We start from the raw sequence: 27,234 nt of genomic DNA, 5'->3' as shown, positions 1-27,234 counted from the left end.
CTTGTGCTGCTTTCCTGTCACTTCCCCAAAGGCTCCTAATTAAATTGTGCCCGTGTTGTTGTTTTTTTCTCCCTTAGTGATGGTTCATATGCCTACGAGTCAGTACCTTGGCAACAGAATACCAATCAGCCTGCAGGATCTCTCTCAGTGGTAACCACGGTGTGGGGAGTCAGCAACACATCCCAGAGTCAGGTAGCTTGGACAGCCTTCCAAAATGGCGGGAGCGGGCAAGGGTGTGTGTGCAAGAGAGGGAGATGGGGGGAGAGGGTGAAGCATGGGGCATCTGAGCTACACTTTCTTGACTGTCCTGCAGAGTGGCCTCTAGAAAACCAGTTTACTGCCTGAAGCTCGCAATTCAGAGAAAACTGGTTTGTGGTCCACCTTGAAAACGGGACTGCAGTGGTTAGTCATTTTCATATATATGAAATTGGCTAGCCATTGCAGTCCCAGTAATGGGGACAGCAAACTTTTAAAATGTTGTTCAGGACTTTTGATGTAAACAGGCACCTTGTTGGGAGGCATTCCTGTTCTCCCTCATACAGGATGGAAGGCCTGTTCAGAGAGTGCCTGCAGCAACACATACTTACAAGATCTGGAAACAAAGAGTACTCTCACCCCCCCCCCATCCCGAGAACTATTGTTTTATTCATGCTCAAATTCATGCAGCTTCGGTGCTATGTATAATTGGTAATTAACTCTGGATCTCCTTAACTGAGTCACAGCCTTTATTTTTATCCCAGTTTTCAGACATGCATTGTTTCCACAAAACAGCTTTTATAATATCCGATGATCTCAGAGGTACATGGCCTGGAAGATTTGGTGGGGTCTTCTCCTGGATCTGTATTATTTTTACAGCATGGAACTTTTTTTAAAAGGGAAAACTGTGTTTAACTGCTGCCCTGGATGAGGAAGCAAAGCTTTGACACTTACTTCCTAAGCAGTCCTTCCACATCAGCTTGCCTTTTCCCTTCCATCAAAACCATTCCTTGAATTGGTGTTCTGTATCAACTTTCAACCCTAAGAAAAATTACACCCTTCTAAGTCCATTAACTTGGTGGAAAATGCCATCGAGTTGCAGCCAACTTGTGGCAACCCTGTATGGTAAGAGACAAACAGAGGTGATTTGCCATTGCCTGCCTCTGCATAGTGTTCCTTGGTGGTCTCCCATCCAAATACAAACCAGGGTCGTTGAGAAGGTTTGGGCTAGGCTGGGCCTTCCAATAGATGGGTGTCCTTACACTTAGCTGGGTGTAACTACGCTTAGAATTGCAAATTGTGCTTTGGGTGATCCGTAGCTCAAATCTTTCCGTGGCCTTCAAGCAAGCAACCTACCCACCCTGTCTTATCTGTAATATGGGCATAATAGTACTGGCCTACCTTATTCAACAAGGCAATGGACCTGATGTAACCACTGAAAGTGAACTAGACATGTATTTATTGTTGGTCTTCCTCTTCCTCGATTTCTGATCTGTTTCTTACCCTTCTCCCTTCCCTGTACCTCCAATACCTGTACCTTCACTTCCTTTCTTTTGTTACTCTGAGCCTTTCTTTTAAATCTTCCTTTTTCTCCTGTGTGTCTATGTGGCTATTAATACTGTTATTCCTTATATTCTGCTTTTCTCCCTCAAAACGAGAAACAGTGACTGTAGGGATCCCCTGCAGCAGGGGTAGTCAAACTGCAGCCCTCCAGATGTCCATGGACTACAATTCCCATGAGGCCCTGCCATGGACATCTGGAGGGCTGCAGTTTGACTACTCCTGCCCTACAGTAAAGGTCCTGGGGGAGAGGGGTGATGGCTCCCAGGGCTGCCCCCCCTCCCCTGCTGCCTGTAGCTGGTCTGGGCCAAGCCCCATCGCAATCAGTGGGAAGGTTGTGCTCTCTCTCAGAGGGAGTTTTGCTTTTTGGGTAGAGATGAGGCTAGAGGCTCTGCATACAGGTTTTCATGGGGGCAGGGGCACAGACCACCTTTTCCCTCCCCCCTTCCTCTGGACTGGCAGATGATTCACTCACAGAGAACCACTGCAATCTCCCCCTGGTGTTTAAGGCGAAAACTGGTGTGTGAGGAGGAGGGAGGGGGAGGAGACCCCTTTTGCTGCAAAGAATGTAAAAGATAAGATAAAGTTACTTCCCATCAGGACCTGCTGCTTCCCTTCATCCTTGTGCATAAATAAACTGTTGTGTGAGCTCAAAGTTGGATGGCAGGAGGGGCTTCCCATTCTTAGGAGCCCCTTCTGTAACTAAGCCCATTAAATCCAAAAAAACACGAAAAAGTGACTTAAAACAAAATCGGAGTCCAGTGGCACCTTTCTTTGTTGGTCTTAAAAGGTACCACTGGACTCTGATTTTGTTTTATTGTGCTGCTTCAGACCAACACGGCTTCCCACTTGTATCTAAAAAAAAGAGACGTGTTCACTTGCCACATACTTTTCCCTTTGGAAAAGAGGCAGCCAATTTTTAAAATTCCTCCTCTTTGTCTTTTCCCATTTTGAAGCAGATCTCTTTTTTTTTAAAGATTGGGCCTAGTCTTCACATGCATTAGATAGACTAAAGTGGTGGAACCTGGACTGGAAGAGTGGATCGTGGCACTACAGACTGAAGGCGAGGAATACCAGTTGCGTAGACAACTTGCCTGCAAAGGGGAAAACAAAGCTAGCTCATTGGCAAAAGAGGCTTTAACCCAGCCTGCTTTGCGCTATGCTAGTTTTCTGTTTGCAGGGAGTTGTTTATATAGGGTAGCCTCCATAAATGTGACCCATTTCTTGTTCTCCACCTGCAAGTTCAAGTGACGAGGGCCTGTTTTACCACCTCTTATCACCTAATATAGCACATGTGGATTGGGTCTAAATTTCAACCATTTCTGTAGAAGTCTTTGAACTGGAAGACAGGGTGAAAATGTTTTGCATAAGCAAATGAAGGAAGCCCAGAAGCTTGAAGAAAACAAGTATCATACATAGCTCACAGCTCTACTCAACTTCTCTGCAGGCTCCCAGATATCTCATATCAAGGCTACAATCCTATGAGGTGTTACTACGGCCTGGTGTAAGCCCATTGTAGTAGGGCTGTATTGCTCGTCCTTTAAGCTCCTTTAGCTGGCAAAGGTGTAGCAGAGTTTTTGGCTTTTTTCCCTTTCAGTTGGCTTCTTTTGCCGGCAAGCAGGAGATACCTCTGTTAGTCTCTTTGTTTGTATCCTTTCCATCTTGGCCTGTTATTTGTTTGTTGAAATGTGTAAAACCCTCAAAGTGATGTCTGATGACAGCCTGCATGAATCCAGAGATCTTTTGAGTATCCCTCCTACTTTTGAAATCTTTACCGTCAGTCGATAAACCAGGGACACGACGGTGGGGAATGGCAACTGCAGCGGATGGAAACTAATCTCCTTTCCTTTGTGCCATTCATCCTTCTCATGCTGCTCTTCTTCAGCATCACCCACATGGCTGTACTTGCCTTATTCCGCTTAAAGTTGCCATTTTTAAACTGCATGAAAATTAGACAGATGAAGCTTTTTCTGGCACAGGGAAAGCTTCACTTGCTACATTTTTGTGTCTTGGGCTGCTGTATAAAGACTTTAAAGAAGTGATAGGCTTTTTATTCCTAGCTCCACCCTCAGCTTATTGCTTGCATAGAATAAGGAGAATAATACCTGCCACTGCAAATTAATACGGGGTTTCTCTCCTTCTAAAACAACCCGAAGAAGGTCTTTGTGGTGCTGCCTTGCTTCCTCTCACTGCATCTCTTGGGCTCTGACTTCTTGCAGGTTTTTGGCAACCCCATGGGCCCTGGGGGAAACACCTCTGGCAATCCCATGATGCCCAGTGTGGCCAGCAGTGGCTCTGGAATGAACTCTCCTCCGTTTATGGGACAGCAGCCTTTCCAAGAGGGCTCCACCAGCAAGGGCTATGTGCAGCCAGGAATGTATGGGCGCACCACTTACCCAGGAGGGCCAGGCTTTACCACAAGGTAAGATTAGAACCACAGCCTTATTCAGTGGCATTGCCTCTTTGTAAGAAGTGCAGTCTCTTTCTTGCCTTGTTTCTTGAGGGCTCTCAGGGCCCATGGAGTGCTAGGGGTTAATTGATTTTGACATTGGCCCTCTCCCACGGTCTGCACACGTCATGACATGGCAGGTTGCTGGCTAGCTTTGCCCTGCCTCTCTCACTCAGCCTAGCCTACCTTGCAGGGTGACTGTGAGGATAAAATGGAGGAGAGGAGAATGATGAAAGCTGCTTTTGGGTCCCCCTCTTGGAGAAAAGCAGGGTATAAATAATTACATGCAAATATATTTATTTAACAATGAAGTCCTGTGCATGGTTATAGCCCTCTATTTCCATAAAAGGCAGGGGGGTCTAGAAAGGGGCAACTCTGCTTAGGATTTCCCTGTATATTTCCAACCCCCCTTTTCCCAATAAAGCCAGTAAACATGATAAAAAATACAACAACTGTATTTTATGGGTCGTCACAAGTCGGAAACAGCTTCATAGCACTTCACACGTATATATGCATGCACACACCATATCAAAATCCCCCATGGCTGCTTAACCCAGCCATTAAAATTCTCTCTGCAAGGAGGCGATGTTGCATTGCTTTGTCAAACGTGAGTATTTGGCAGATTCATAAAACTGCAGGGCCTCCATGAAGCAAATCACTTTATGTGCTGCTGCGAGATGGACTCGGCAGGTAGGTGGCCGATGGAACAGGCCAATTTTGAATCTGTCAGGCAGGTTTGGTTGGCTGTGGTGTGCCTGGCCTCTGTTAGGAAGTTTATTAGCAGCTGCTACCAGCAGCCAATAAGCTGGGGATAGTCTAAACCAGGGGTAGTCAAACTGCGGCCCTCCAGATGTTCATGGACTACAATTCCCATGAACCCTCTGGCTCTTCAGCTACAATTCATGGGAATTGTAGTCCATGGACATCTGGAGGGCTGCAGTTTGACTACTCCTGGTCTAAACAGCTCCCCCCCCCAGGAATCCCAGTGATAGGCAAGAGGCAAGCTGGTTTTGAGAATTCCCCACTGCATGTTTCTGCCGGTTGGTCTTGCCAGATAAGACCAGAGGTGTCTGGTTCTCTCAGTGGCCAATGTAATGGCCTTGGGAAGCGTACAAGCAAGACAAGAAGTCCCCTTCACTCCTCACTACCCTCTCCTCTAATGGCTGGCATTCAATGGCATAATCTCTCAGAACATGTCTGTGAAGCCCCTCGGTTGTTCCCTGGCGGAAGCAGCTGGTATTTCAAGGTATACTGCCCCCCACACCTGGAGCTTCTGTTTAGCCATCCTAGCGAATAGCCGTTAGTGGGCCTTCCCTGCATGGATCTCCCTGCTTCCCTCTCGAAAGCCACCTTTCGGGTCTTGCAACCAAATAAATGGCCTTCCTCACTTCCATTTTGAACTGCTTGAAAAAGAAAAGGGAGGGGGAACCAGCCTCATTAAGAGGATAAAATGTGAATCAACTCTTTGCGTGAAGGAAGGGCAGGACTTGAGATGAGACACAGGCATGAAAAACTAAGCCCTCAGACGCATCTCGCTGGCTGCAGAAGGCGTCATCCCCCTCTTAGTGTCGTTACCGATGAGTGGGGGGGGGATGTATGTGAGTAAGAATGTCTGTCGGCTCATAGTCATCAGGCCCGGTTGCGTAACTACCATCCTTGTATTGTCATCTTGCCCTGACTGGGCCTCTAATTGCTGTTCAGCAGCTTCCTCCCCCCCCCCCATTTCTTCCCACAGGCTAATGGACGAATAGGAATTCTTGCCTCAATCTGGGATGCCAAAGCCCAGTCGCTGCTAGAGCCTAAAGCCCTAGGGCAGGGGTAGTCAAACTGCGGCCCTCCAGATGTCCATGGACTACAATTCCCAGGAGCCCCTGCCAGCGAATGCTGGCAGGGGCTCCTGGGAATTGTACTCCATGGACATCTGGAGGGCCGCAGTTTGACTACCCCTGCCCTAGGCCTTGCGATGGTCACGTGCAGATTTGGTAACAGGTTTACCATCCTCTCTGGCTATTAAAAATCACACTGGATCCTAATTTTAAAAAAGAGGGAGAGATTTTGTACCCTCTGACTCTTCAGCTAGCCTGATCCGAAGCCATTCAAGCCTTTAAAGATAAACCAACTCTGAAATGGGCCCAGAAACAAATTGGAAACTAGAAAAAAAGATAATTTACACCTATTCAAACATGAGAGGAACCCTGCTGGGTCTCACAAGGCAGACACCTGGTTGCCCTGGAGAGCCAACAAACAGGATATAGAGGCCAAAGCCTTCCCCTGATATTGCTTCTTAGCCACCGGTTTCCCCAGGTTTACTTCTTCTGGATGTGGAGGTTCTCTTTGGCTGCCTTGGCTAGTGGTCACCGATGGACTTGGCCTCCATGAATCTTTCTGCTTTCCTTTTTAAGGCCGTCTGTGCTAGCGGCCATCACTATATCACTCAGCCTGAGATTTAGGGGGAAGCAGGATATAAATATTTTGTATTGATAATAATAATGCATCCACTGGCAGAGAGTCCCACAATTTAATTACTCATTGAGTGAAAGACTCCCTGTCGTCTGTCCGGCGTCTCTTGCCCATTAGCTTCACAGGGGGTTCCCAAACAGCAGTTCCCTGTTGGGACTCCTGCTGTCACGTCCTCCCGTCAATTGTTGTTCCCAAACAGCTTTCAGAAAGACGGCCCTGAGTAGATCAAGTTACAGTCGGCTGATCTGGCTGTGACGAGGGAGGGCGTGGGTTACCGGGATCAAATTATTTCAGCTAATATCCTGCGGCTTCTGCTTGCACCACCGCTCCGGCTGGTGACGGGGCAGAGCAATCTGACCTGTCTGACAGGCACCGTCCATAGGAAGACGAAAGGAGGAAGAGATGAATTTGCTCGCTAACAAGGGCTGCGCACTTGACACCAAGAGAGCCCAAGTTCAACCCTTTGCTTTAGTTCAGGGATAGTCAAACTGCAGCCCTCCCGATGTCCATGGACTACAATTCCCAGGAGCCCCTGCTAGGCAGGGGCTCATGGGAATTGTAGTCCATGGACATCGGGAGGGCCGCAGTTTGACTACCCCTACTTTAGTCATTGTTTAATTTGTTCCAGTTGTAGTCTTGGGGTACATTGAATAGGGTCTAGGGATGTTAATGTTTGTGTGTTTTGCCACAACCATCCTCCGAAGAACCCGGAGTGGGTGTGTACATGGTCTCCCTCCCTTGTATCCTGCTGACAACCCCGTGAGGGAGGTGATGCAGAGAGACTGGCTGACTTGCAGCTGAATGATTTCAAACCCAGGTCTCTGCCATCCACATAGAACCACTGGCCCATGTTAGATTTCAAATAATTCGTACAGCTGGGGAAAAACCAGTTGAGAGAGCAGGGGTCAAAAGGATGAACATGTGCTCTCTAGGCTTTACAGATACCCAGCCAAGGCTCCTCCTTGGGATTTTGACTTTTCTGTGCAACGTCATGCCATTTAGAAGAGGGCTGCAGGGACTGGAGTCCTGCTTTCCAAAAGTGTGTTGGAGCTGCATGTGTAAGGATGTCAAAATCCATTTCCGTTGCCACATTCTGCCCGTCTCCTGCGTCTGAGGACTGCGCACCCCCTTCTCTGAAACCTCCTTTTCTCTCCAGTTACACAGGAAGCCCAAATGGCCCCGGGGGAATGGGCATCCCCTCACACTCCGGGAGGCCCCCTGCAGACTTCACCCAAGCTGCCGCCGCCGCTGCCGTTGCAGCAGCGGCTGCCACGGCCACGGCCACGGCTACAGCCACAGTCGCAGCTCTGCAAGAGAAGCAGAGCCAGGAGCTGAGCCAGTACGGAGCGGTAAGATACGGGCTGTCATTCCATGCACGGAGCTGCTCAGTCTTGGGGGAGGTGATGGAAAGAGCTACTTGTTTTAAATCACTATAATTGTATTTTTAAATGTTTATATTATGTAGCGTGCGTTTTAATCACTTGCGCGCCGCCCTGAGCCAACAGAGAGGGGAGGCATATAAATGCAATATATGATAATAATACCAGGACTTGACTGAGGAACAGCATCGGGTAGAAGGAGGAGGAAAAGGGTTTGATTTTATTTTTAAGGGGCTGTGCATGTGTATGGAAGGAGGTTGGTTAAGAACACCATGGTGCCACCTCAAAGGGTAAAGGACAGGGAGAGGCATACAGATGCCAAGACAATCAGTTGTAGCTGTGGAGTGAAGTGGGGAGAAAGGCCCTGCTTTGAGCAAATCAGTGGCACACTTAAACAGGCAGGCATTAAGAACATTCCCCAGGATCTTCTGCTCCTTAGCTCCGAAGGTTATGCACCCTGCCCTCCTGAACCACATACATGCCTTCAGAGCAAGCGTAGAGGACACGGTGATTACTGTCTGGAGGTTCAGATGGCAAGATTTCCCAGGCACATGTTTTGTTTTGTGGTCTTCATACTTGTGGAGAGACGAGATTTGCAGGCTTTTTAAAACTACTGCCCAAACCAACAGGCTGAAGGCACGGCTGGACAAATCCAGGTTATCCATCAAGTAACAGTGTTTCAGTAGGAGCAGACAGAAAAACCTTGTTCCACTGGTTAATGATATCACCTGCTATCTTAGCGTGCTAAAGGTACGCTTTTAAAAGAGATGCTGGACTGCGGAACTTGTTCCTCTTGTTAGATCTCTTGGGCTGTCAAAATTAACACTAGCTGTTGGCCAGGATTGGGGAATCCTGGTATTTTCAGTGCGAGGGAACAGTAACATTTTAATCCGGGTCAGACTATTCAAATAATGGGTCATAATGATTACCACGGTCATTAGGAACAGACCAAGCTGTGCAAGAAGTCTTTCTGCCCTCACATGTACACAGCCCAAAATCTCTTTGTGAAGTAAAAACTAGTTACCAACGTTTTAAAAAGAAGTTTTCAGTTTGCATGATCTGTAAGAATGGAAGAGATGATGCAGTGGGGCACCTAACAGGCTGGAATGATGGTTTGCATGGTGTTTGCTGGTGTAATAGTTTGTGTTCTCCTAACCCCGGGTGTCTTAACTCCTGACCTTATTTATGTCTTCTTTTTCTTTTTCTTTGTGGAGATGGGGGCTGGACAGCCCTTCAACAACCAGTTCCTTCCACACTCAGGGCCCCGAGGCCCAGCCGTACCTCCTGGGATGAATCCTGCCAACATGGGTGGCGTGATGGGTGCTTCTGGAATGTCTCCCATGAGCATGAACGCAGCCAGGGCTCCTTCCATAAATGCCTTGTATGGTGGACAGCGGATGCCCCAGCATGGATATCCTGGCCCCCCTCAAGGCCAGCAGATCCCACGGCAGAGCGTCAAGAGAACCTACTCCACTGAGGTGAGAACCAGATGGGTACCCAGGAAGCTGGATCAGACCTTTGGTCTCTCAAGGCTAGTATTGTTCTGTCAGAGTGGAAGCAGCTCTCCAGAGCTTTGGACCCGAAATCTTTCCTGTCACCTACTCCCTGATTTGTTTAGCAGGAGAGCCTGGAGATTGAACCCGGGACCTTCTGCATGCAAAACAGATGCTCTGACACAGACATGCAGCCCCTCCCTGGGTATACCCGGGGATGCTGCAGGCTGCTGAGCTGATTCTCTGTGGGAAATAGACTCATGCACCTTCCCACGGGAGAACATTCAAGCAGATTTGGGGAGCTGAATGCTGGGAGGTGTGGGGCCACAGAACTCGGTGTCATCCGCAGGTTCATTCACACTCGGAGCTCTCCCAGGCTCAGGGAAATCTTTGAATTCCGTCTAGGTGTAGAGTGAAGCATGGCAGTTCTATTCCCCATCTGTCTCGGGTGCTATGAATACGGAGTGTGTTCTGACTCTTTTGGCAAGTGTTATCACTCACCCTGCCAAGCCTTCTAGGATGGTGCCCTTATGTATTTAAATGAGTGATACTAAAGGAAAAGAAGGTGCCACAAAGAGGTCCCGCACTATCGACCCTTAATTTCAACATTATTCCAACCTCTGATTCAAATCCAGAGTGGAAGTCACTTCTTGGAAAAGACATAATGGACCCTCTGGACAAGGTGCTTAGAAATTGGATCAATTGCACTTGGTGGATCTCCAAAGAATCCTCTTAGTCTTCATTAGACTTGGCACGGAAATGCTGTAGGCAGCGTGGCATGCCTAGGATGGCTCTCGTTTCTGTGTATGTGTAAAGTACAGATCATCTGGTGAGTGAAAGCCACTGGATGTAAACACAGGTGGGACCACGATGACCACAAATTTGACATGTAGCTGTACTCACCTGCTTCATCTTGGATCCACCCTGGTGACAGCTTCTTCCAGAAGCAGAGAAGTTCTAGATGGTTTTAAGAGTGGGTTTCTCCCTTACACAGTCCTAGAAGAATACCCGAGATCATGAATGCTAAAAGCAAAGATGGGTGTGTTTTGTTTTAATCACAGGGTGATATGTTTTAACATATCATGTAACATTTCGCCTTATAGAAGTGACTTGAGGATAGCCTTTGATTGGTATCTTGAGGTGAGGTGAGGTTTTATCTAGTCTAATTAGAAATTACAATGGCTGTTGGAGAAAAGTGGAATTTGAAATTTTATTTGATAAGAGCAGCATTCAGTGTAGCGTTACAGACATTTGTACTCTGATTCTGTACAAGACCCTGCCTGACATTATATTGAAGAACGAGTGGGGAGAATATTACATATAGTGGAGGAAGAATTAGAAATGGATTTGGATGCAGATAACATGAAGTGTGACTTCATCTGACTTAAAAGAGGTTTGTTTAAAAACTATGCATCGTTTTATGCACCACAGAAGGCAGGTATATATATATATATTCTGCGTCCTCTAAAAAGCGTTGGAAGTTATTTTTTTTAGCCATGTTCCCAAAGCTGGCTACTCTGGAATAAGGACCTAGAATCGATTATTAGAATTCATTGTATAAATTCCACCAAAGCCCATCATCATTCTGATGTAGAAGCCTAAAGAAGCACCTAGTGTAGTAGATTAGTTAGCCCTGGAAAATAACTCCGTTATGAAAACGTAATTCACGTAGAAATCTTAGGGATGCTTTGAAAAATTCTGATAGGTTTAATGAGAAATGGCCTCTTTTTATGACACCTTGCAGTGATAAAGCTAAGGATGGAATGCTCTTCTGTGGTGTTCTGGGATTTCATCTATGTACAATGATAGTGTTTGTTGTAATGTCATAAACAAAGAGACAAGATGGGCAAGAGCAGGAGGAAGCACTCTAGCCATCCATGAGCTGTGCTGAGGACTCTCTTGCCCACCCCTTACCCCCAACTGGCCATTTGCTGCTGGAAGGCCACTATTGGCCCAAGGCTATATCTGCACCAGGCCATTATCCTGGGATCTGGTTGAGAAGGTTCTGCAGCACCGTCGGCCTCCCATCCTCTTTCCTGTCCACGATTGCCCCTGATTAGCCCTCCACTTCCTCTTCCCCCACTCATCAAAGAGATGCTATCTTTTCCCTGGGTTACTGAGGTCCAAATGGTCTGTGATGCTCTCCATCCTGTCTTTTGTTCCTCCCCACTTACCTCAATTAGTGGGGCCTCTTTCTTTTTCAAAAGGACCAAGGGGGCTGTTTTGGACAAATCCAGCCATTCCCCATAAATGAGGGCACTTTTTTTCCATGAGAGGGTCATGTCTTGACCTTGCACTCCCCAGCTAATTTTACAAGCCAACAGAGACATCTCGTCCATGTTCTTCCCCCTCCTGGAACCCTCTTTTGTTTTGCACAGATCATCACAAACATTGGTACAGGTGAAATTGCACATGAAAGGAAAGACTGCAATCCTGAGATAAGCAGCCATGTAGAGAGGAGGCCTGTGTGTGACGATTCATACTGAGACCGCCTTGGAATCTAAAGTGAAATGGAAACAATACACAGATACACAGTGCAGTTGTACTTTAATCATGACGTTCCTTTAGCATGAGGCATATTAACGGAGCCCCTGAAAATCCTCAGCAGAAACTTTTCCAGTCCTGTGCTTAACAATTCTTTTAGGCGACTGAAAAATATAGATTGCAGAAGGGGGAGAGGGTTACATTTGGCGGCATTGATTTAAAAAGGGTTTTTTAAAGAAAGAGGCCTGCCTGAAGAGGGGGAGACAGGAGTTTTAGCATGCTGCTGCCCAAGGGTAGTCAAACTGAGGCCTTCCAGATGTCCATGGACTACAATTCCCATGAGCCCCTGCCAGCGAATGCTGGCAGGGGCTCATGGAAATTGTAGTCCATGGACATCTGGAGGGCCGCAGTTTGACTACCCCTGCGTGTATCCCCACGGCCAGACACAAAGCAGTAACCCTGTGAGAGTGATGAGGAAAAGTTGGCAAATGTCGTTTTGATTTATTTCCAGAATAACTGTTAATCCACACACTTGCATGCACACGCATATTAATCTCCACTAACTTAGATTCTATATCTGTTATTCCATCCTTCCTCCTAGAAGCACAAGGTGATGTGTGGTCTTCTCTGCCTCCATTTTTATCCTCACAGCCGCCCTGTGAGCGAGGCTAGGCTCAGAGGAAATGAATGGCTCAAGGTCACCCAGCAGGCGTTAGAGCTTGCACCTCCCCAGGTGTAGGCTGACACTTAAAACAATTATGCCACAGTAGCATGCACATGTCATATAAAAAAACAGGTATCAAAACAGGTAAAAAACCAAATGAGACATTTTGGGAGTGGTGGTATTGAAATGGAAATATAGATAAAATATAATAAATAAATGAATTCTAGCAAAGGCTTCTCCACAGCAGCTGGCCTTGAGTTATAGAACCACCAAGGAAGCGTAAGAGTGTTCTAAAATGCACCAGTCACTCCCTCTGTGTTTAGCTTATTGTCCCATTATTGAAATTATCCCTTAATACTGCTGCTTCTGCCGCTCTTTCCTTATGGTGGGGGATGTTCACTTACTCCTTTGATCACCGTGTCCAAGTTCTACCCAATTCCGACAAGAGGGAATCAACCTGGGTGGTACACATTTAGAGTCTAGAGGCACCTTTAAGACCAACAAAGTTTTATTCAACTTTGGGTTGTTCCCAGGCTTTTCCATAGTATTTCAGGGACCTAACAATCCATATCATGCTGTCCAGGGGAGCTTTTCCAAATGGGAAGAAACTCGATAAAGCTCGGTCTGACTTCTAATCAGGTTTCACTCTCGGTGACTTGTCTGCAAGGCGTTTTGCAGATAAAATCGCTTGCATCTGGGCTTAGATGCCACATCAGGTGAAGGTCCTAGGTAGGAGGTGTCCCAGCTTGAGTGCTGTCTGTTTTTCAATGAGTTTCTGTTGAAGGAAAATCTTTTAATAACCCAGGGATGCAAGATATAACTATGTTTTGTGTTCTTTGTCTCCTCCAGGGTTATCCAGGACAGCAGTACATACAAGGTGGCCAGTACCCCTCCCAAGCTGGACAATACGCTCCCAATGCACCTCAGCCATCAGCTCCATCCCCCTCATATCCTGGCCACAGGATGCCCATTCAACAGGGAATGAGCCAGTATCTTTCTGCCGCTGGCACTGGCGGCCCATATTATAAGGTACCCAGTTACTATGGTAACCGCTTCCAAGATTCTTAGAGAATGTGAAGGAATTTTTCCGATGGAGGAGGAAAGGGACTCCCTGTCAGAAATGAGGGACATAACCTAACAAGAGGAGTTCTAGCCCTGTCAGGGAGGGCCCAGACTGAGCTACCTGCATCTGTCTGCAAGATGGGCATGTGAGGTGGGAGGGGGAATATATAAACCCTATGGGGGGTTTTGTCACTGGTTCCCCCTCACATCTGTGTTTATAATACCTTCTACCCAAAATGATCCTAATACATTAAAATTCTCCTCAGCCAATGCACAAAATGGTTGCTAATCATTATATGAGGAGGACAAAAGGGGGGGGTACTCTTTCCTTTCGTGTCCTCATTCTGTGTTAATCAGTGGCAGGAATATAAAAAGGATCCAATCCTTGATAAGAGTTTAGTCCTCAAACTGACCTCTCTTAGATGATGAAACCACTTGCAATGTCAGCATAATCCATTCCACCTTGCTGCTGAGGTCACCTGGTTTCAAAGAGCGGGACTCTGCTTAGGCTGACCCTGGCTCTGTTGGTCACTACTGACCTGGAGATGCAGTAAGTTAGCCCAGTCTAAAAAGCTGAGCAGGAAAGGAGCATGGTTAAGGCTGAGCCAGTCTTGAGAAAGGAGTGGTCTTGGGAGGCTTAGATTACTGTGCTAACACTGGTCTTTGGGATTTTTTCCTTTTCAGCCCACCGATCAGTTCAATGGTCAAAATGCCAATTTCAACGGAGGCAACTTCAGCAGCTATGGGCAGGCTGCCATGAATGGGGTGAGTCCTGTTGTGCCAGTCCAGGACTTGTATGATGTGATTAGAGCAGGGATTCCCAACCAGGGGTCCATGGAAATTCTGAAGAGAGTCCGCAGGAGCTCTGAAGTGGCATGGTATTGGGGGGGGGCGGTCTAGGCTGTCTTCTCAGCTCCTACTCTTCTTTCCGGTCTACATGAGGCAGAGTTGCCATAGTAGTAGTAAAAGCAGGGGGAGGGAGCAAAAGGAAACGCTAAGGGGGGGGCAGTGGTGTCACTTCCGGGGACATGGCAGGGGGCGTGGCCAGCTGACATCACTTCCCAGATTTCTCAAAACCTGAAAAATTATTTCAGGTGCTCCTCCACAGTCAAAAGGTTAAAAAGGGCTGGGTTAGAATGTGGTGCTAGGGCTCAGAAGTCCCCAGTAGGCCAAGAGGCTCATTGGGGGACTTTGGGCCAATCACTCTCTCAGCCTAATCTCCCTCACAGAGTTGCTGTAAGGAAAAAATGGAGGAAAAAATGGAGGAAGGCAGAACCTTATATGCTTCCCTGGCCTCCCGTGACAGATGGATGGGTATTCTGGGTGTGTAGCTGTGATGAATACGCTAAATGAGCACCTCTTGAAAAATGGCCCCACTGAACAGCAGCTGTTGTTTCTGCAGATGTAGGTTGCAGTCCGTCCAAGCCATCGATACATTATACCCACAAACACACGTGCAGCTGTCTGCATATGATTTGTGGACCACACAGGCAAGACTGTGTTCCATTCAGCCTGTGTTCTGTCACTATTATGGTTTGAACGTATGAAGCTGCCTTATACCATTGGTCGATCAGGATCAGAACTGTCTACTCAGATTAGCAATAGCTTTCCAGGGCCTCAGGCAGAGGTCTTTCATATCACCCACTACCTAGTCCTTTGAATCTAGGACCTTCTGCAACCGATCAGAGGTTCTATCACTGAGCCACAGCCCCATATCTATTCCTCAAAATGTAGAGAAAGCAAATTGCAACGTTGGACTTTGTTGAGCAGTCTTGAGCACGTGTCAGTCATGCTGCCAACATTGCCCTCCGTTTCCATTCGCTGACTTCCTTGAGATGGAACTACATCTAGCACCAGGATTTCTTTCAGAGATGCATTAGCCTAACATTTGCTTTTCCTTTCAGCCTGGAAGGTCCATGCCTGGCTACCCCAGCTCCCCACTACCTGGCAACCCCACACCTCCAATGACCCCCGGAAGTAACATTCCTGCATACATGTCTCCAGGGCAAGATGTGAAGTCACCCTTCCTTCCAGACATCAAACCCAATATCAATTCCTTGCACCCCTCTCCCTCCGGTAAGTTTTAAGTCAAGGCCCCAGAAGTCTGCCCAAATGGCATGTATTCACCCAAACCTGCAGATCAACAAGGAGGAATGGAGGACCTTTACAGGGACCTGAATGCACCACTTATTTATTTTCTTCTAGCTAGATATCAGGTGGTATCTTAGCATGGGCCTGAGGCAGTTCCCACGAGGAGCCTCCTGCTCTTTTCCTCTTCCTTTGGAGGAAGAGCCATTTAAGTTGGAAGAAGGCTCTGATTCAGATTCAGAGTACCTTTATTGGCATAAAATTGCAAGGCATAAAATGAAAATTTCAAACAGTTTCAGATGTAAAATCTATCGTAAAAGATTTTCATTTAAAATTGCCAGTAAAAACTTTGCTACTTTTATAATAGTTGCTGAGTCCCTCACATTTAGTATCATTTTAATCCAGTGTTTCTCATTAACACAGCTGAATTTCAATTTCTTCAGATAATTAGCTAACGGGCGAAGAAGGCTCTGTAGGCAGGAGGAAGTCTTCAGATTTTGTGGGAGTGGGAGATTAATGTGTTGGGTTCAGACAATCCTGTTAGTATCCCTAGGCATGCTCATATATGTGTGCTTGCATACACACGCAGACACACTCACACATAGACACACAAGCTTTTTAAAAAAAAAAGTCTTTAAAGTCTGCCACTGCTGTGACATGGTGGCCAAATTTGGCTTTCTTCTTCCTCTCTTCCCTACACGCCATCCCAGGAAAAGGCTCTAAGTAGTTACTACATATTTCAGTAGGCTGATGACCTGCATTGCCCTTGGAGGTGACAGGTCAGTCATTCAGCAAGACTTTTTAAAAGTTTTCTTTGCTGTACAAAGTTAACATCTTAACCTTTCAAACAGCTTCCTTCCCCGTGTGCCCTGGTGCCACCTCCTGACCTCAACAAGAAGGCTGTTTTAAGGCCATCCTTATGCTAAGTTTGAACTATGAAGACCGCTAGAAGGCATGCTGTATCTGCCATACCTTTCGGGAATCCCCTCCCATGGGATAGTCCCTGCCCCGAGTCCTAAACTGAGTATATTGTTACATGATTAAAGAAGCTTTTGTTTGTGCAGTCTTTTGGTGCTGCTGGATGACAAATTGTACTATATATTTGCTTTAATGTTAACAGTAACAGACTGTTCTTATCTGCTTGGAGCCTCTGAAGTGGTAATTAAATAGCTTCACCAAGCATTTATTAAGAATAGACTGTGGGAGCTTTGCTAAAAAAAGCCCACGTGTGCATGCATGCACACACACACACACACACACACACACACAACAGCTCCTGAGATAGGCAAAGGGAACATTCCATTTGGAATCCTTTTCCTGGAATATATTTGGATCTGGCTTATGCGTCCAACAAAATGAAGTGATAAGGCTGTTCATGGGGGTTGTTGCTTCAGGCTCCTGGTTAGGAGTGGGTGGCATGCCTGAATATCACACACACACACACCCTGGCAACAAACAGCCCTTCCTTTCTGCTTCCTGAGCAAAACCCAGTTCCATTACGAACTTCTTGTCCTTAGACTCTTCCTTAGCTTTCTGATTCTTATTTCTCTACTTTCAAATTGGGATATGAGAGCTAGCATGATATAGTGGTTAACAGCTTCTAATCTGGCGAGCCAGATTTGATTCCCCACTCCTCCACATGCAGCCAGCTGGGTGACCTTAGCCTAGTCACAGTCCTGTTAGAAGCTGTTCTCACAGAGCAGTTTCTCTCAGAACTCCCAGCCTCACCTACCTCATGAGTGTCTGTTGTGAGAAGACGAAAGGAAAGTGATTGTAAGCCGCTTTGAGACTCCTTCGGGCAGTGAAAAGTGAGGTATAAAAACCAAGTCTTCCTCTTTTTCTTCTATTCCTGCCCATGACCTTGACTCCTCAGGCATCATGATCCTTACACAGCCATCTCTTACCCTCTCCAATGACTCGCAGCCCCTTATGTCTGGAATTGTCTCCTAAAACACCCACACAATGCCCTCACCCGCTTCCTTTCACATCTTTCCCGAAAACTTTCCCCAAAGTCTTTCAAGAAAATCTGGACACAACCCACTTAGTCCCACGTCTTTTCATCCCTTTCAGTCCCTTCTTTGTCTCAAACGTAAGATTGTAAGCTCTTTGGGGCACAGATCCGTCCTGTACTCTGTAAAGTGCCAAGGACGTGCATGGCGCTACCTTTTCCTGCAGAAAACAAATCTGTCGAGGATCAAGCGTTTAGCTCAGCTTTGTCTTTAACAACTTGCTTTTAAAGCTGCGGAAAGTTGTTTGCTTTAAATTTGAAAATGTCACACACACTCACATACACACAAACTCTGCAGCCTGGTAAGGAACACTGCAGGAGAAGCTCGTAGTGCAGAATTCTGCTGAAGGGACCCGCTCGCTCTGGATTCGGCTGGCCGAGGCCAACGAGAACTCCGTAGAACGTTGGCCACCTGAGGAGCGGCAGTTGGAAGAGGCAGTTGGGCAAAGGGCGGAGTGCTGGGGGGGGACGGGACCCCGAGCGATCTCCTGGGTTGCATGCGGAAGGCAGCCTCTGTCCCCTCAGCCCCGATGCCCGGGAAATTCAGCGTGCTGAGGGAAAGGAGGCTCCTGGCGCCACAAGGGAGCTGTTCTTCGTATCATATGCTACTTGGTCCAGACTGCTGGTCCCCAGAGGCTGGCTACCGCTTGTTGCATCCCTGGCTGCCAGATCACGTCGGGCCCACTCTTGTGCCTCTGCCGTACCTGCTGGTGCCTTCCCCTCTGTCCCTCCCGTCCACCTGTCCCTTCACCAGCGCTTTCTCTCCTCTTGCCCCCTTAGGCAACCCGTGTGATGAATTGCGGCTGACCTTCCCTGTGCGGGACGGGGTGGTTTTGGAGCCCTTCCGCCTCCAGCACAACTTGGCGGTCAGCAACCATGTCTTCCAGCTCAGGGACTCCGTTTACAAGACCCTGATGCTCAGGTGAGAGCCAAGTGCTGGGGGGCAACAGGGCTTCTGGAATTCTGGGGCCACTGGTGAACCTCCTGCTGGCAACTGTTTTTTGGCCACTGTGTGACAAAGGGTGGGGCCCCTGGAGGGGCCCTTGGCTTGATCCAACATGGCTTCTCTTATGTGCTTATTTATAACCTCCTCTACCTCAACAGGAGAATTGCAACGGTTTCTCTCTAATCCACTGGCCTTGACACCGATATAGAGCAGCATTTAATTAGACACTGTGTAGCCAACACAGGACCCCACTGTGCCTCAGGGAAGGGCAGAATCTGCTGGGAAATGCATTGCAGCAGAGCTTCAGAGCCCACCCTGGAACGGCTCACGGTACTGACCATGAGCTTCATCGCTCTGTCTTGCTTGGGCCTGCATCCTTTCCTTTCATACTTCCTCTTCACTGTCAGACGCATATCCAGGCATACAGAGGGACATTCTCATAAGCCACTCCATAGTTTTGTGGCTCTCTTCTCCCGGAGGTTTGCCTGAGCATATTTCTGAATTGCTAACAGGAGATCCCACAAGCTACTACTTGGCATGCTCTGAATAGGCCAGACTAGCCCAAGCATGGAAGCTAAGCAGGGTCAGTGCTGGCCAGTCCTTTGATGAGAGACCACCACGGAAGGCAGGGTTTCTATGCAGAAGAAGGCAATGGCAAACCACCTTTGCTCAGTCCTTGCTTGGAAAAGCCCACGGGGATTGCCGTAAATCAGTTGCAACTTGATGCCACTTAACCATTTTTACTAAAACAAGTAGGGGGTTATTTGACTCAGCTGTGTGCTTGTTTTTAAAAAGAACAAGTTGTCATCTGCCTATTCCTCCAGGGTAGATATGAATATTTATTAGTTTGCAGAAGCTTCATATTCTTAAACTAAGATGCTCCTGACCTCTGTGAGGCATTGTTTGACAAATATGAAGTCTCCAATACCGTTCGGTGACCAGTTGCTTCCAGCTTGGGTGCAAGAACATGTCCTGCTTGGGCTGTACTCTCCTAACATTCCTTCCTTTGGGCAGGAGAGAGGCATTGTTCAGCAGTGGAGCACATGCTTTGAATGCAGAAGGGCCCAAGTGCAATGGGTCAATCTGAGACAGCAGGTGCTGGGGAAGGCTCTCTTGAAGATCACAGAGTCGCTCCTAGTCAATAAGACTGGCGATGAATCAGTGGGCTGACTAGGTGTAAGCTGTCAAGGGTCATGTCCCAAGAGTAGCCACAGCGAGTTGAGAACCTTCATCACAAAGTGAAAGTGACTTGGAGGTCTTGAGTTTGGCATTTGAAGGATTAAGAGCTTTCCTCTATTCCCTGCCAACAAGACCTTGGTCCCTCAGCTTTGGCATATCCATCATGTGTGTGGAAAGTAGTTGTGAATTTCCTGCATTCTGCAGGGTCTGGACTAGATGACCCTGGAGGTCCCTTCCAGCTCTATGATTCTAACTAGGGTATTCCTGCAGAGGAGGCCATTTTATCCACCAGGGAATTCCAAAAAGGAGCACTCCAAACCGGCCTGTGGTTCTTATTCTTCAGTCTTCTCTCCTATTCAGTTGTCTTTCATCTTGCTGTAGGCCTGACTTGGAGCTGCAATTTAAATGCTACCACCACGAGGACCGACAAATGAACACCAACTGGCCGGCCTCAGTCCAGGTCAGCGTGAACGCAACACCCCTGACCATTGAGCGCGGAGACAACAAGACGTCACACAAGCCCCTCTACCTAAAGCAGGTGTGCCAGCCTGGGAGAAACACCATCCAGATCACCGTCACCGCTTGCTGCTGTGTAAGTTCTTGGGCTCTTGACTGTTTTTGAGACACCTGTCTGTCCTGGAGAAAGCCTGAAGCCATACCACTGTGCGGATTTCATCCAAAACGTCCACCAAATGTCACTTTATACACTGCCCTACTTTAAAAGCTCTTCCAGACACAGTGGTGTGAATGCTAGACTGAGAAGAAAACTAGCCTGTAGCAAGACATCCAAATTATTTGCTGAGCCAGCTACATTGGCTTCCAGCTGCTTATTTTGCAGCACTTACAAATACATGGTAAGACGTCTCTGCTTTTCAGCTCCCAAAGCAAAAGAATTGAAATCCAGCATAAACCTACCTTAGATTAGGGAGACAGGGGTGTCTCTGCTGCTTTCCTTTTGGTCTCAGGCAGTACATAACTCAGCTGCTTCCATATGAAGATGCTTTCCAATTGTGTTCTCCTAGTTACTGCCAATGCAAAGACAACAGAACTTCCACACAGAGGGATTCTCTGTTCTCTGTAGCATTTCTCCTTGTGCCTGTCACCTCCCCTTTGCCATACGAGTAGTTTTGTCTCCTTTTTAAAAAGATAACAGATGTATTGCTATAGCACCACGCTGTCTGCTGCTATAACGAGATATCTACTACCAGTGTGGTGTAGTGGTCAAGCGTGTCCAACTGGTATCTGGGAGACCTTAGTTTGAATCCCTGTTTGTACCACGGAAGCTCCTTGGGCCAGCCACACTTCCTCAGCCAAAGCTCTCTCACAAGGTTGATGTGAGGTTAAAATGGAGGAGAGGAGAATGCTGTAAGCTGCTTCGAGTCCCCAGTGGGGAGAAAGGCAGGGTACACGTGAATATATATTAAAACAAAAAGCCTGCCACTGATGGGGGGTGGGGCTGGAGGGTGCACAAAGGGAAATGAAAGGAGAAATGGAACCAAATGCGGGGAGGGAAGTGCAGAAATCTGCGAGTTCCATGCTCCATAAACCTGCTTTGAGTATGATCTTTAGGGAGGGAAATTAAACCAAAGCAAGTTTGGAGGAAACCAGTGAAGCTGGGGGAAACCTGGAAGGTGGGTGACTGATTGTATTGTAATATTTCATGGATTCCCCCCCCCCCCGGTTCTGCTTGGGCTAGGGGGCAGAGCAAAACCTCCACGTTCCAGGCTCTTTCCTCTGGACAGCCAAAGTGAGACTCTGTTGATAAAGATGCCAACCAGCTTCGGAAACAGCCTTACTGTGGGAAACCATAGGAAACTGCACTGGAGACCAACTCTGGCACTCGTGCAGCAGGAGCTTTAAGGCAGAATGGACAGTCTGGTGCACATTGGCAATTTCCCAGTTTGCACTGCGATTGCCGCTGCAAAACCTACAGTTGCGGTTAGTGTTTTTCCCCAAGTGCTGTGCAGAACTTCTTTCAGCACTTCTTACAATAGTTCCCGTCAGTTAGGTCAGCAGTATCACTCCCATACTGCAGATGACAGGGCTGAGACAGCAAGTGAGTGATATGTCAAAGGCCACTCAGTGAGTTTGCATTTCAGAGTGAGATTTGAATCAGGGGCTTCCAAGCTCATGCTCCTGGTTGCTGCTCTAGGCTAGCTGTTAAGGCAGGACAGGAAAGCTGATCAGGGAGCAAACGCTGGCAGGGGCTCATGGGAATTGCAGTCCATGAACATCTGGAGGACCACAGGTTGACTACCCCTGTTCTATGTGATGGCTGAAGCAGAGAAGCAGCAGCTCACCTGCATGGGCTCCTCCTTGGCGGAGCTAACCTTCTCTTCCTTTTCTTCTTTGTTGCAGTCTCACCTCTTTGTCCTGCAGCTGGTGCATAGGCCCTCTGTACGGTCTGTTTTGCAAGGCTTGATAAAAAAGCGCCTCTTGCCAGCCGAGCACTGCATCACCAAAAGTAAGTATGCGCCTCCCTGCATCATCTATACATTTGCACCAAGCAGCCATGCTTCTCCCTTTGGATTCTTCAAGGCAGCGAATTCCTTCTCCTGCAGAATAGGGGCGGTGAGCCAAGTCTTCCAGGGCCCTCATGGCATTAGAAGTATGAAGTGCGTTGACAGGGTAGCTTTACAGCCCTTGAGTTCTTTCTGTTCCATAGTGGATTTGATTTCTGCCTCAAAGCACAAGGATGCTTTAGCTTACGGTGCTCTTTGATTTTTATTTACAAAATGTCCTGATGTTTAATCCAAATTAAGGCAGCTTTTGTTAAAATCACAAATAAATGATTTTAAAAAATGCCACCTTTAAACATTAAAACTACAATAGAGAGCAAGAAAACAGATTGGAAACGTAACAGAGTTAGTGGCAAAGAATGCACAAATCAATTTAGCCATCCCAAACTCCTGTTCAACAGAAGATTTTGGCCAGCCTTTTCAAATCCTAAAAGTGTGTTGGTCCAGCAGACCTTCCTAGCGTTTCATACCGAATGCATTGTCACTGGCAAAATCCTGAACCTTTCTGTTGACAAAATTGCCTCTAATGGGACTGATTTGCAGTGAGCAAATCAGAGGACTTGTGGAGGGAAGGAACGATAATTGCACGGACCAACGGCCCCGGGTTCGTCCTTCAGCATCATCAGATGAAAGCATCCCTTGGATGACTTGTCTGCCCTTGACCCATGGAGGCCTCGATTTGGGACTAAGATGGCATTTGTGGTTTGTGTGGGTTACGGTGATTTTGTGATGTTGGTTTGGCAAGCAGCTGTTGTGGCAGTTGGTTTATTTATAAACAATCATTTTGAAAAATAATTTGATAAAAGCCACCTTTGTTCTCTTTTGGGGGGAGCAAAGTACTTTCATTAAGTGCAACAGCAGGTACAGGGAAGAACATGAAACCCTGGGAAGTAAACAGCATCAGAATGGACCATCAGTCTGGCTTGTGTTGGTATAAAGTGTGGCACTCATGCACCGTTTCCTTTACTCACAAGTGCGCCTCTGTACTTTAGGGCAGGGGTAGTCAACCTGTGGTCGTCCAGATGTTCATGGACTACAATTCCCATGAGCCCCTGCCAGCAATTGCTGGTAGGGGCTCATGGGAATTGTAGTCCATGAACATCTGGACGACCACAGGTTGACTACCCCTGGAATAGATGACCCAGGAGGTCCCTTCCAATTACATTATTCTAGGATTCTACTCTAGCGTCCTTATATCAATAGGGTTGGTACCATATTTTTTTAAAGTGGGCAAAAAGCACTCCAATAGTTGGTGGGGGGTGTTGATGTCAGGCAGAAGAAGATGCTGCATGAAACCTCCATTGCCCGTGTGAATGCTTCTGCAGTGAGAGAAGAATGGGGTCTCATCCCCATGTGGAAGCAGCCCTGCAGTCTCTCTGGTGACGGGACCAGGGCAAGGGAGGTTGGGCAGGCTCGAGATGAGGAGAGATCTCTGAGCTGCAGCCAAGAAGTGCTGTTCCCAGCAACGTCATCTGTGATGTCCGTAGCATTTGCAGCTTGCAACACCATTTCTTTCTCAACACCCCAGTAAAGCGAAACTTCAGCAGTGGCACAATCCCCGGGACTCCCGGTCCAAATGGTGAAGATGGCGTGGAGCAGACAGCCATCAAAGTGTCTCTGAAGTGCCCCATCACTTTCCGGAGAATTCAGCTTCCTGCGAGGGGTCATGATTGCAGGCACATACAGGTGATTCCCCCGCCCTGTCCCCACTTCCCATGTTCCTGCAGAAGCCTAATTTCAGAGAGGCCCTATTAAGCCCTGCCAGCCATATTTGCATTTCATCTGTTGCTTCTGTTCCTGCTGTCCATTGATGAGTGCAGAGTGGCTGTACTTTTCTCAGGGGACCTTCCCTCCCAGGCCACTGAGAGAGCCCAGATCTGCGTAATTTTAGCAGCAGAAGCACATCACTCATCTTCAGATCATTCTCACTAAGTGGACGCCTGCATCTTGAAGGCCTCTTCTCCTTTGGTGCTCTGAGGCTAGGCTTGCTGTCCCCGAATCCAAATCCTCCCTGCGAGTAGGGAAGTCTGCAGCTTCTGAGGGCCTCAGCTTGATTCTCCCACTTTCTGTCTCCAGTGCTTCGACCTGGAATCCTACTTGCAGCTGAACTGTGAAAGGGGGACTTGGAGATGTCCAGTTTGCAAGTGAGTATTTACAGTTGGGCCATGGCCTTTGCAGAAGGAGATGTTGAAGCAAACACAGTGAAACTCACTGCCACAGCGGGGTAGGGATGGCCACTGTCTTAGATGCCTTTGCAAAGGGATTAGATGCAGTTGTGGGAGAGAGGTACGTCCGTGGCTTTTAGTTACGATGGCTAAACAGAACCTCCATGACTAGAGGCAGTGGAGTTTGGGATACTAGATGTTAACAGGCCACAACAGAGGGAATCGTTGGCCTCCGTGCCCTGCTTGTAGACCTCTCAGGGGCCTCTGGTTGGCCACTTATGGCCTTAAACGTCTAGCAGCACAGACCAGAGGTTCAGCAGTCCATTTGCTAACTGTGTAACTCTGGCAAGGTGTCTCAAGCTCCCTGCCTTTCCCTGTATCTGATAATGCTTGGTAAAAGTGCAATAACCTCAGGGACTTGTGTGCAGAGAGGGGGAAGTGAAGAACTTGCTGAGAATCAATAATTGCATGTAGTCAGAGTCCCGAGGTTGCAAATTTCCCTGTGTGTTGATTCCCTCCTCCCCCCTTTTGCTTTATTCTCAGTAAAACAGCCTTGTTGGAGGGACTCGAGGTGGATCAGTACATGCTGGGGATTCTGATCTATATTCAGAAGTAAGTCCTGTGGTTTATCTATTCCTTGGTTCGCGTATTCAGTATTGGCCGTGACCCATGCTGTTTTATCCCCAGAGGACAGTCTGGGGTTCAGCCTGAGATGAAACTCCTCCATTGGGAAAAGAGCTGGGAGAAAGCTCTCTAGGGCCCAGGCCGCTGTGCGGAATTGCTTTTGGCAGTCCTGTTTGCCGCTCGTTGTGATCAGAGTTCTTGAGCACCGGAACTGCAGACATAAGGGGAAACCAGGGTTTGGTAAACCAGGGGTAGTCAAACTGCAGCCCTCCAGATGTCCATGGACTACAATTCCCATGAGCCCCTGCCAGCGTTCGCTGGCAGGGGCTCATGGGAATTGTAGTCCATGGACATCTGGAGGGCCGCAGTTTGACTACCCCTGTGTTAAACTGTGCTCAGTGTGATGATCCAGGTGCAGCCCATTCCACCAACTGTGGTTCATTAGATCTGAAACCGAGATTCCCATTGGCTTATTAAGCAGACTTGGCCTCAATTATGGTTTCATTCGAGGTATGAACTCCATGCTTACTGCCCATTGCTGGGCCAGAATACCAGCTGGGTCCCCGTGAGGAACACTGAGGAGAGAGTAACGACGACAAAGCCAATGACGGTCAAGGGAAAATCGGAATTTGAATTATCGTTTGCGGCTCGCATCCTGGTCTCACAATCTAGCCAAAGTTAAAATAAGCCAGGGTTTCACAGTGTGTTGCCCATGAAGCCCTTTTGAATAGTATCTGGGAAGTGGGAGGTGAAATCCCAGTGAGTGTGAGGCCCAGCTGTATTTTCCGTGAGTTCTAGTCCTGCCTTTCTTTGTGGGTTTTTTGCTCACAAGACGTCTGATCTGGGAAGCGTTTTGTATACCGAAAGATACCACACACGTTCTGATGTCTCCATTCTGAATTCCTGCCACTCACCCTTGCCACTGAATGCTAACAGGCATCTTCATCCCCTTCACGGACACAGGCTCAAGCCCACCTCCTGGTTCTCCCTGCTTCTCGCAGATGTCACCCCATCCTTTCCTTTGCCTCCCGGGAGGCGATTTTGCATTTTCTCTCTGCTTCCAAGATCCAGCTAGCTTATTTCCAGCCTCACCGATCAGCCCAGATGAGCCTTCCTGTCCTAGATGGCACAGCGGTTCAGCTCGCATGCAGAACTTCCCTTCTGCCATTTGAGGGCCTCCCGCTCCAAATTTTCACTGCCTGAAAAAAGAAATAAAAAAGACAGCATTGCTTTACATAAACAAGAAAGAACCAGATAGAACCTGCTGGGCATCGAGGCAGCAGTGTCCTGGCCTTGGCGAGTCATCCACTGCAGCATCCCCCATAGATCTGACACTACCAAGGACAAACCTGAGCAGAGAAGACTCAGCCCATGCAAAGGCTTTGCTAAAAGCTGGAGGGGGGGGGGAGCTGTTTACAGAAGGTTTTTATTTTGAGATGGAAGTCCTTGACCTCACTCAAGCCTCTGGCTTTAGACAAGGAGGCCCTCCCTGAAGCCCAGAAGGCCAACTTGGAGTGAAGCAAAAGCTTTCAATACGATTTGCTGTTTGTCTCAATTTAAGGAAACTTGTAAAGAGGAAGGGGTGATTGATCTCTGGAATCTGGAGTATCAATAAATAGACACAGTGTTCCAAGATAAGGCTCGGTAGTGTTAGATCTAGTCTTGGATCTCACGGATGGCCAGGATATACCAGGGGGTTGTGTGCTCTTCCAAGAGTGATAGAGTGTGCTTGCAAAGTTACCTGGGCAGCCAAAGAAGGGATCAAATAGCTTTGCCCTAAAAACATTTGGGGTAGCACACAATTCCCCCCCCCCCATATAATTTAGCCAACAGCGATTAGTTTGATCATCCAAATGTGAACCATCCCACTCTCTGTGGTTAATTAGGGGCCATCAAACCAGGATTTGCAGCTGTGGCCTGAAGTTAATTAAACCACAGGTCAGTAATCACAGAGAAAGAAATGGTGGTTTCATGTGATGTATAAACAAGGGGCTCCTGGATCATTCCACAGCAAACCCACCCCCCCTTCACTAGAAGCACCTAGCCACAAGGAAGACAATGCAACTGGCAGTTGTTAAGGCCATCCATTGTTTGAGTGATTGTTGCTGAGCCAAATCCTGGTTTTGCAGATTCACCATTATTATGATAAACTGTGGTTTTAAATGATGTCTGAGCTAA

General features: G+C 47.6%; 1 protein-coding gene across 3 annotated transcripts in view; it reads left to right on the top strand.

Annotated features, from left to right (window-relative positions):
* The window catches only part of ZMIZ2 (zinc finger MIZ-type containing 2), a 101,603-nt gene that overhangs the window by 66,727 nt on the left and 7,642 nt on the right, over window positions 1-27,234 (top strand). For all 3 annotated transcript variants that reach the window (XM_077306445.1, XM_077306443.1, XM_077306444.1), the window contains 13 exons: window positions 78-192; window positions 3,756-3,958; window positions 7,602-7,794; window positions 9,039-9,302; window positions 13,315-13,494; window positions 14,212-14,292; window positions 15,432-15,603; window positions 18,404-18,545; window positions 20,130-20,340; window positions 22,107-22,212; window positions 23,796-23,953; window positions 24,344-24,411; window positions 24,976-25,044. In XM_077306445.1, the coding sequence (XP_077162560.1) occupies window positions 78-192; window positions 3,756-3,958; window positions 7,602-7,794; window positions 9,039-9,302; window positions 13,315-13,494; window positions 14,212-14,292; window positions 15,432-15,603; window positions 18,404-18,545; window positions 20,130-20,340; window positions 22,107-22,212; window positions 23,796-23,953; window positions 24,344-24,411; window positions 24,976-25,044 (1,962 nt within the window). The remainder of the gene's footprint in view (window positions 1-77; window positions 193-3,755; window positions 3,959-7,601; window positions 7,795-9,038; window positions 9,303-13,314; window positions 13,495-14,211; window positions 14,293-15,431; window positions 15,604-18,403; window positions 18,546-20,129; window positions 20,341-22,106; window positions 22,213-23,795; window positions 23,954-24,343; window positions 24,412-24,975; window positions 25,045-27,234) is intronic.

Source organism: Paroedura picta, chromosome 12 (genome assembly GCF_049243985.1).
Source record: "Paroedura picta isolate Pp20150507F chromosome 12, Ppicta_v3.0, whole genome shotgun sequence".
In the NCBI taxonomy this organism is placed as follows: domain Eukaryota; kingdom Metazoa; phylum Chordata; class Lepidosauria; order Squamata; family Gekkonidae; genus Paroedura; species Paroedura picta.
This window is presented reverse-complemented; position numbering and strand designations above follow the sequence as displayed.